This window comes from Cervus canadensis, chromosome 20 (genome assembly GCF_019320065.1).
Source record: "Cervus canadensis isolate Bull #8, Minnesota chromosome 20, ASM1932006v1, whole genome shotgun sequence".
NCBI lineage: Eukaryota > Metazoa > Chordata > Mammalia > Artiodactyla > Cervidae > Cervus > Cervus canadensis.
This window is the reverse complement of record NC_057405.1, coordinates 43,927,232-43,938,299: the sequence shown is the minus strand read 5'-3', so window position 1 is coordinate 43,938,299 and position 11,068 is coordinate 43,927,232. Positions and strand designations below refer to the sequence as shown.

The 11,068-nt window shown below is 37.7% G+C and overlaps 1 protein-coding gene across 1 annotated transcript in view; it reads right to left on the bottom strand.

Moving 5' to 3' along the window:
* Positions 1-8,039: 8,039 nt before the first annotated feature.
* Positions 8,040-11,068, bottom strand: part of MAN1A1 (mannosidase alpha class 1A member 1) — a 167,417-nt gene continuing 164,388 nt past the window's right edge. The window contains exon 13 of the mRNA XM_043439002.1: positions 8,040-10,726. Coding sequence (XP_043294937.1) covers positions 10,600-10,726 — 127 coding nt within the window. The 3' untranslated portion in view covers positions 8,040-10,599. The remainder of the gene's footprint in view (positions 10,727-11,068) is intronic.

The window sequence follows — 11,068 nt, the reverse complement described above, 5'->3', positions numbered from 1 at the left end:
GTGAAAATTCATTATAATTATTTACCTTTTAATCATGTTTTTGATGTATTATATGCATTTATCTAGTATTTAAAAGAAATTCTGTATATTGACTGATAATAACGACAAAAGTTGCTTTCAGATTTTCAGGGACTGATTAATCTCTCTGAGATCCTTTGCTATTCTCCCTCTTGGTTATTTGCTCATTTATATTAGCACTTCCACCAGAAACAAAGACAAGAAGATAAGGTTGATGAGAGCGAAAATTCTAACGAGTCATTTTTGTCACCTGTTATTATCACTGAAGAAAGGCCAGCTTGGGAAAAGGAAGATGAACTTATTAGGAAGAATATAACAATGTAATTATTAAGGGATTTGCTTGACTCCTAAAATCCTTGATCCTATTTCTAGAGAGGATTACAAAAAGGCTGCAGTAGCTACAGAGGAATTCTTCCTCCTTTCCATCACTGGCAGTGTCTCCCATGTGCTTCACTGACCAGAAGAAGCCAGTCTCAGATGCGTGAGCAGCCTTTAACTATGATGGCTCAAACAAAAAACCCCCATCCCCTCCAAAACAAAATAAACAAGCAAGCCTAATCCTAACGGTGAGAGAGTATCTGGTGTGTCTGTTGATCTTACCAGCAGTGTGTAGTCCAGAATCAATTAAAATGGAGAAATACAGCTCGGGCTCCTGTGGGTTTTCCCTGAGACAACTCATGTATTTTGAACATGCTAAGAGATGAGAAAACTGTCCTATCTTTGGTGAGTTTTCTGTTGCAGGTACAGTGATGAAAATTTTCTAATGACAGCTTATAATTAGGTATCTCACAGTTAAGGTAAACATGAGGTTACCCACTAAAAATAGAATCTGCATTCAATCTTGCAGATAGAAGTACCACTTTGAGTTAGTAGGGCCTAGCAGAGGCTGTGTTCTGTTGCAGGCAAACTTAAGATGAAAATTTTGTTTTTATTTTTTCAACAAAAGTTTGAGACTTTTCCTTCATAATACTTTCTATGTGCTAAGTTACTTCAGTTGTGTCTGACTCTTTGCTACCCTTTGGACTGTGGCTCTCCAGGCTCCTCTGTCCACGGGATTCTCCAGGCAAGAATATTGGAGTGGGTTGCTAGCCCTCCTCCAGGGGATCTTCCCGACCCAGGGATTGAACCCCTGTCTCTTATGTCTCCTGCACTGGCAGGTGGGTTCCTTACCACTAGCGCCACCAGGGAAGCCCTTAACACTTTGTTCAACCTTTACCATATGTTCTCTGAGTGCCTTCCAGTGCAGGATGGAAGGATGTAACCAGATTGAAAACAAATACATGCCAGATGCCACATTGTCTTGTATTTTTATTCATTAATAAGCCATGGCAACTTCCTTTTAAAATCTTATATATATTTTTTGCATATTTGCCCCCTTTCTAGCCTCCTGCTCTCTTCAAGCAAGAAGCAAGTCTAACTTGTTCTCTGCTGAATCCCTAGGAACCTGGGATAGTGTCTGAAACACTCTGGGAGCTTAACAGATGTCTGTGGAATGAATGAATAAAAAATAATGACCCAAGAGTGTGATGCATGTGAATAGGAGTTTGCATAAAGTCCTTTGGAGACTCACAAGGAGCAAGAACAAATTGGGGGAAGAGAGAGGCAGACAGGTCACAAACATGTAAACTGAGACTTAAAGGTGAGTAGACATTTTCCCAAGAAGAGTAGAATACAGACAGGGAGGGCCATTTCAGGTGGAGTCCAGCAAAGTGAAAGTCAGCAGGGGTGTGGCAGGGGAGGAGAGGGGAACTGTGTGTACTTTGTTAGGCAGAATCTGGGGCAGAAATGCAATCCCCTCTTTAGAAGCGAACAGTCTTCTTCACTGGTGGGGGATACTAAATGAAAAGGCAAGTGTCACTCTCACATAATTCATGTCCTCCATTATAGAGAAACTAAGACTTTTTTTTTTTCTTTTTGAAGGCGGAGGATAGGTAACTGGACTCTCAATCAAAATCACTTTATGCACTTGTCTTTGAAAGGATGTGATTAGTTTTAAATCACTGTAAGTACATTTCAAACATTTAAGCTGAGGAGCTTCCAGTTCAAGATGGGAGAGTAGAAGGATATGGGCTTATCTCTTCCTGCCAGAGCATCAAAATCACAACTAGCTGTTGAACCACCATTGACAGGAGGGTGATAGAATCCACGAAGAAAAGATACCCCACGTCCAAAGACAAGAAGATGCAAAGAGATGGTAGGAGGGGCACAATCACGATAAAATCAGATCCCATAGTCACCGAGTGGGTGACCCACAGGCTGGAGAACAATAACACCAAAGAAGTTCTCCCACTGTGAAAGTTCTAGGCACCAAGTCAGGCTTCCCAGCCTGGGGATCTGGGAAAGGGACTGGGAATCCCCAGGGAATCTGACCTTGAAGGCCAGCAGGATTTGATGACAGGACTTCCATGGGACTGGGGGAAACAGAGATTTCACTTTTGGAGGGCACAAACAAACATGTAAGCTGATCTTGGAAGCAATACTGGCTCTTTCAGAAATTATATCAGCAATCCTTCCTAGTTCATAAAATTGATTTTGTTGGTTTCCAAAGCTACTTTTGGATGAAAACAAAACTATACTTCAATTTAAAAGCAGTTCTTAACTTGCAGTCACTGTTTTACTTTCATGGCATTATTTGAATACATCAATAACACAACTGATAACAGTCATCTTACTAGTGCGGCAATCAAGCAGGTTGATCTCTATTTCTTTTCTTCTATAAATGCTAAAAGAAAACCTCCTGTTCTTTTAACAAAAAGTATGTGGAAAAGTCAATTAGTGCAGCATACTGGTGTGAAGAAAGAGCTGGATATTTCTGTTCTCATCTCAGAAAATAAGAGCTAAACTCTGACCTTGGAAGATGAGCAATAACATGTGTTTGAAGCAGTCTGATTGAAGGATGGCATCCAAAAAAGCCTAGGGGAGTTGGAAACCGCAAGCAAAATAATAGCAAATGTGTTGTCATAACAAAACAAGCTGGAGGCTTCCCAAGGTAGAGGAGAGATGATTCTTTTGCAGGAGATGATTCTTTTTAGCTCTTTATAAAGCTAGAAATTACCCCACTCCAGTACTCTTGCCTGGAAAATCCCATGGATGGAGGAGCCTGGTAGGCTGCAGACCATGGGATTGCTGAGTTGGACACGACTGAGCGACTTCAGTTTCAGTTTTCAGTAAAGCTAGAAATAGGGACTGGGATTCAGAGATTGAAGCACAATCCTACCACATACAGAGATAAGAACATGTACATATATGAGCTGTATTGGTCCTCATGATGTAGGTGTTATTATTCCCATTTTACAGATGAGAAAAGTAAGGTTTTAACGTCTTATAATTTGGCTGTGGTGGTCTCAAGTCCATGCATGGAACATTCCTTGCTTGTGTATTGCGTTTCCTGCTCCGCCATCCACAACAGACATCACTGAAGGTATAGCCTAGCTGCTCCACCTGGGCTGATCACTCCTCTCATTTTACAGATGAAGAAACTGAGATGTAAAGACTTTAAGGACTTGTTTCAAATCATACAGGAAACTTATAGCTAATGCTATAACCAAGTTTGGAACTCAGTTGTCTTGATTCTTAGTGAAATCTGTTTGCCACTGGCCCAACTATACCTATTTTCTTCTCTACTGCATTATATAAAGAAAAGAGACTAGATAGATTTTTAGTGGTGGTATTTAAAATATATAAAATTTGGCAGCTCCTGGCCAAGAGTACATTAAGTCACAAAGTTATCCATTTGGAAATAGCAGATAGCAAGGTGAACAGTACTTAAAACGTACTTAGGGTTTATTTAACTAGTGAGGCCAAAGTGTTGTACTGACTGGCAGGGTGGTGGTGAGGTTTTGCACAAAGAAGGAAGAGACAGTTTGCTGGTCCTTCTGTCACTTACTAAACAGATGCCTTGGGTCCCAAGAATCAAAGCTGTCATGCCCATGATACGGGGCCAACAGCACTGTGCCTGCCGTAAGAAGTTGGTGTGGTGACTTCTCAGCTTAGTTCTAAGGGGCGATTTGATGCTACGTGTTTCTACTTCCTACCAACTACAAAAATTGAAAGTCAGGAACAAAGTTCCTAAAAATTCGATGAATGAGAATCATCACTTCTCCTAGGAGAGTCAAAAAACAAAACAGAATAGAACAAGCAAAACAAAAAACTCTTAGGTGCCAGTCATTTTTTTGGAAAATGTTACTTGAAAATCAGTACATTTTATGGCCCTTTGTGCAGAATTATGAATTAATGTGCATTCATAGCCTAAGGCCAAAATAACCCAGGATGTGGAAAAGTTGCTCTGCATCTAACACTGTTCTTCTCTAGGCTTTCATGGTAATTTGCATTCACTGGGGAATTAAATGGATCTGTAACACAAGTTTACGTTAATTTATAAGTAATGGCAAGTTGTAAGGGGATTCAAAGTAATCATAACAATGACAAGTCAAAAAATCTTTGGTGATTAGCATTACAATGAATGTAAAAATAGGGCGGGTGGGAGGGGCAAAGGTGGGTGTGGTTGGAAATGAAGGTGCTTTTCAGAGGTCATTTCCAAGGACATCTTATACATTTACATGACACATGGACCACTAGGAATTCTGTGTACTCTGCACAAGTGACAACATGTTAAATTTCAAGAAAAACAGAAGAAACAATTTAAGAATTGACTTTAAAAGCAGCTATTGGGAGAAGAAAGCAAATGGAACAGTCACTGAATTAAAAATAGAGGTGATTGAAGTTAATACTTTTAAGATTCCTTCAATAAGAAAGAGTTGTTTAAAAATCCAATGTAAATCTGTTTCTCAAAGATTTAAGTGTATGGCTTACTACTTAGAAATGCTTTTGTAAAAGGATGAATCTATGTTTCCAAAGTGATCCAAATTTTGTTCCAGGTTGTTGTTGTGCTTAAACCTTGAAGTAGAAATAAAAATTCAGAAGGTACATATGCTTGTCTTGCCTTGCTAATTAATTCACTATTTCATCTGCTATTTTAGGACTTCCACCTACTTATAACTTAAAATTGTGACTTTTGACTTTAGAATGGATGGGAATTACAGAAAGAGCTCACTAAACATGGATATTCCAGGCCACCCACTAATTTTGATTTGCTTAGTTTAGGATAATGCTCTGGAATCTGCAGTTTAACAAGACTTACAAGAGATTCTGGCACAGGTGAACTGCAGCCGACACCTTGAGAAATATAGCCTTAGACCAGTTTCCAACAGTGAACTCTGAATTTACACCTTTATTTTGGAGTGGGCTGGTTGGATATAATGTATGTTCTTATATATTGTTCTTTCTTATAAGCATAAATCTTACTAAATCTCTGTGTCTGGTAGCACAGAGCCAGGATAGAGAACAGTTCCTGACCTTGGGAGAATTTCCCAGTTTCCTCATATTTAAAATAAAAGACTTGGACTAAATGCTGTCTAGACTCCTATGTAGTTCTAATACTTTATGTGCATATCTGATGCCTAGCAAATATTTTGTAAAGATTATGACTCATGTATTGGCCAATGTAGATGGAATGAACCAGAAGAAACAGAAATCAGTCTTTGGGCCATTAAATCAGTTAAAAAGATTAAAAAAAAATTTTCTGTTCATCCGAGTCCCCCCAGATGTTAGCCACAACCTAAGGAGCTGGAATGGCAATTAGATATATGAACTCTAGGCTTAAATAAATTAAAAGATCTATATTGTTTTCTTAAAAATTTAAGCAACAGTCTACATATAATTGGGCTTCCCTGGTAGCTTAGTTGGTTAAGAATCTGCCTGCAATGCAGGAGGCCTGGTTTTGATCCCTGGGTCAGGAAGATCCCCTGGAGAAGGTAGTGGCAACCCGCTCCAGTATTCTTGCCTGTGAAATCCCTTGGGCAGAGGAGCCTGTTGGGCTACAGTCCATAGGGTCATAGAGTCAGACACGACTTAGTGACTAAACCACACTACCACCTCCACATAATTATCAGAAATTAGATGTATTGATTGCCAAGTTGTCATCTCTGTATGGATGGTTGATATTAGTATAAAAAGAAAATCATGCTTAGAATCTTAAGTAATCCTGTCACCAACAGAGTAAACAAAACCAACATCATCTGTGTTACTAATAATTGAATTCAGAAGGTTCCCTTTTGATTAACTTTACGTTAAGTAAAAGAAACCAATTTATTTGCTTGATGCTATTCAAATAGGTTCTTTTCATGATATAGTGATTGGGAGATTAAATTACAGAAAACAATAGTAGGCTATTCAAATAGAAACACTGAAAAAAACTCAATATTGGAGAAATCGTGACTTATAATTTTTTTGGTACAAGGCTATATATATACAGTACCTTAATGATATAAGTGGTGTAAAAAAACACCTGTTGGTTGAAGGTTATTCCAGTCATAAATACTAATTTACTCTATATTTCCCTAAAACTACCACGTGTGCTAAGCTGCTTCACTTCTGTCCGACTCTTTGTGACCCCATGGACTGTAGCCTGCCAGGCTCCTCTGTCTATGGGATTCTCCAGGCAAGAATACTGGAGTGAGTTTCCATGCCCTCTTCCAGTGGATCTTCCGAACCCATGGATCAAACCCATGTCTCTTACATCTCCTGCACTGGCAGGCAGATTCATTACCACTAGTACCACCTGGGATGCCCCAAAACTACTATAGGTAGCAGTTTTAAAAACTGCCCATTCTTGTGATTAGTTATTTAGAACAATAGCAGGTAATACTGGTACTTAGTATTTTTTTTTAAATGTACTACTTATTAAGACATTTGTAAATAGCTGTAGCAAAGTCTGTGAATACAAGGTAGAATTTCATTCATTCATTCACCTGTTAACCAAACATTCACTGTGTACACCAGGTATGAGATGCCACTCCAGGCACTGAAAAGGGCAGGGGGCGAAAGACCCAATAAAGTAACTTTTTGTTCATACCAGCTTAAATTCTAAGAGGTCAGGCAGACAACAGACACATAAGGAAAACAATATGTTACATAACAAATCTAAATAGAAAGTAAAACAGAGTAAGGGGCAAAGGGTGATTGGGAATTTTATATCGATTTGTCAAGGAATCCACTCTGATAAGGTGCTAATTGAGCAGAGGCCTGAATGAAGTGAGGATGAGCCAGAAGAACATCTAGGAGAGATCTGGGCAGAGAGAACAGCAGTCCAAATGTTTGAAACATTTTAAAAAGTACAACCTGAATCTGAAAAACCCAGCCTTTTAAAAAATATTGGGAGGTTCTCCTGTAGCTTATTTTCTATTAAGCCTCTTTGACCACTCAAACCCTAGTGACCTCCTTCTCCTCCGAACATGTATAGCAGAATTTAAATTGTCATCTAACACAATGAAATGTTTTGTTTCACTGGTGGTGGTGGTGGTGGGGTTTGATCTCAACTGGACTGTCAACTGAAGAACAAGGACCACTGATGTCTCCCTGGTGGTCCGGTGGTTGACAGTCTGCCCGCTAAGGTTGGGGACATGATGGGTTTGATCCCTAGTCTGGGAACTGGGATCCTACATGTCTCGGGGCAGCTGAGTCCCCATGCAACAACCACTGATCCCATGGGCCACAATTACTGAAACCTGTACACCTAGATAGAGTCCACGCTCCGCAACAAGAGAAGCCACTGCAACGAGAAGCCAGAGGACTGCAACTGGAGAGTAGCTTTTGCTCGCTGCAGCTAGGGAAAGCCCATGCGAGCAACAAACACCTAATGCAGCCAAAAATAAATATATAATAATTAAAAAAAAAGAAACACACTTCATGTTATTTCTGATGCCAACTCCCTGTCTCTACTCCATGTGCTCTGGGGTGTTCAACATGTATTAGACTCTTAACAAAAGTATTTGATTAACCAAAGGTGGTTATGCAACATTATTTGCAATCTAAAGTTTTTAATGGGAAAACTGTCCTTGTCACAATTCTCTGGGTATGGTACGGAATCACTGTTAGGATTTAATATGTCCATTTGCCATGGTATACTCTCATCCCAAAATATCCAAAAACTTACTTAAATGGTGAAAAACATAACAAATAAGGAGATATATCAAAAGACTTTATTTACAATAGAGAAATTTTACAAATATAGTTTTTAAAAATTATGTGTCAATCTATTATGTTTCCCATAACATTAGAGATTTATATAAAGTTGAAAATGACACAGTGGATTTAAGTACAAATCAAAAACAATGGGAATAACTACTAGTACATATGAAGGTGTCATGACAAACATCACTGAAGTTCTGTAAACGGCCATATAACTTATATGTGTAATATTAATCATACAATGTATATCAAAACATGTGCAGAAACAAAATTAAGTGCTATTTTATTTATTCACCTTTTGGGATGTGAAAACATATGTAAACATAATTGCACAGTTTTTGCTGAAAATGAACAAAAGACAGCCTCTACCTAAGGACTTCAGTTGTTTAAAATAATTAACACAAAATATAACTTTAATTAAATTACATCACCATAATAGTAATCTCTTATTTTGCTTACATGATTGGTATTTTGGGTCCTAGGCTAAAAATATCCAAGTTCTAGAATTGAAATAACTTTGTTCTTGCTATTGGCTGAGCAAAATGTGGTACAATCTTCTTGCCTATTTATATCAGAAAGCAAAAGGTACATCATAGTACAGTCCTATGTGTTCATACAACCTGATTTTAATATCCTATCTGCTGCAGAAATACCTATCAGCTTGTGCTCTTTCAAATCAGATTGAAAAGCAAAGAAAATAAATTATTTTAAATTGCTAGTTCAAAGACATTCATATGAAAGTTATAATCTAAATACATATGGCCCAATTTTGATGAGAATCTTCTATACTTTGCCTTTAAGTTTTGGAAATAGCAATCATGATGTCCTAAAGGATCTTTTCCACTTACTAATTTTACTGATTTATTTTTTGTCATATACCAATGAATAATATTGAAAAAAGGGGCAGGTCATATGCCTTTCAGACAATGGAAATCTTTTGAAACGCTTTCAAAAGCTCAAATAGCTAAAACAACTAAGTCTATTGAGATCTAAGAAAATAACTGTCTTAAAAATTATTAGGCTGAAGCATATGGAATCGCTGATATTGAGCAATTTTTAAACTACAAATGCCTTAATTTCATATGCTTCAACCTAATCCATGGGGTTGCACTGATCTATGTGACCGCTGTAGTTGAAAAGTACAGATGGTCAAAATCTCTGTACCTTAGTACATGCATCATCATATTAGCCCTTTCATAGGAACATATATAAAATATGAACCAATATGATAACCAAATCTATTTCTGGGAAAATGATTCATATCTCAAAAAATGTTTTGAAGAATCATTTAATTATAATTATTTTGATCTGCTACAGGACTGTAGAGGATTGGGAGTGTCCATTACTATGCATTACTTCTAAGCGGAGATTGCTACGTTGAACTTGACCAGACAAAATATACTATATCCTAATTTGGTCTAAAAGTTTATTAGGTTTTTCCTCAATTGACCATGAATAGACACGCTGCCAAAGATTCTTTGAGTTAAATCCTGCTTTCATAAACTGAAATGAATAATTTACTAAGTTTGGGAAAAGACCCTTTTCAAACCTGAAAAACCTAAGTAAATGTAATAGTTTCTTTTTTTCAAGAAAAATACATTAAAGATGAAATGCAAACAAAAAAAACCGGAGAGAAATACCCTCTCTCCAGAGAGTGAGCCCCAATTTCTTTACATATTCAGATAAAAGCAAAAGCTAACACACTAAAAGTTATACAATTTCCCTTTAAAAAATATAATTCGGTAATAGCAGAGCTCTGCAAAACTGAAAAGCTCACTTTGTCGTGCGGTGGAGAATGGAAGAAATTAACCAGTACATGATCCAGAGATGACACAGGGCATTTAAAATAAAATCTGAAAACTATTTCCCAAATTAGGAAACACTAATATAATTAACTGACAAAAATATACCGTGGATCTGATGAAATGAGGTCGACAGGAGATGATCCTTTGGGGATGATATTCTAATTTGAATTACAACGTGAGTAAAGTATTCTAGAAGACATTCTATCAAATAATGATAGACCCGCATAAGGACACTGTCACAGTTATAAGATCTGTCTCTGGTGGATAGACAAACCCGATTAACATGAAATTGAAAAGGAAAAAAGCTTGTTTATTATTTAATTCATTATTATGGCTTTTTGCAACATGGCAAAACATTACAGCTTAAAGCAGACATCATCTCCTCATAGAGGAGGAAAAAGTTTTGCAGTCAAATCAAAATTGTAATTAAGAGATTATAGGTATACCATTTTATTCAGTTTACTAAAAATGATACTACATCTTCATAAACTTTAGAGATAACAGATGACTTAAAAGCAACAACAACAAAAAACCTGTGATTCACTGGCTGAATAATAAAGGATACAGTAAGTAATATAGGTCCATCTATATGTATGATAATAAGCATATAAGACTGCAAAACAATTTTAAAACTTAGAATAATCACAGATCTATTAATAAAAATTCATCATGTGCCTGATCACCAGAAAAAGAATTATTAAGGTATGCAGTGAAAGGAGTGGAGGAGAGTAAAATATAAAATGTCGTTTTATTTCCCATCGTCTTCAACTTTCTTTAAATTCCTAGAGAGTACAGGGAGAAGATGTGCCTCAGTGTTGAAGATCCAATGTTCCAGAGGAAGTAGATCGTCATCAGAAAATATTAAGTACAAATATCTGGAGAGAGAAACATGGGTATGTGAGGCCTGGTTAGTCAGTGAAACCACAGACACAGGAAAAAAGCCGTATCAGCGTCTCCATTCCCCTTATGGAGAAGTGTGGACAAGAGTCAAGTACAGCAAAACCTTAAGAAGTACACTCGCTAATGCTGAGGAAAGGAAGCTGCCACGTGCTTTGGTCCCGTGGACAAGAACCATACAAAGCGGTCCCAAGGGGCTTCTCTGGCGGCTCAGTAGGAAAGAATCTGCCTGCCAACGCAGGAGGCATGGGTTCAGTCCCTGACCTAGGAAGATCCCACACTTGGAACAGCTGAGCCCATGCACCACAACTGTTGCGCCT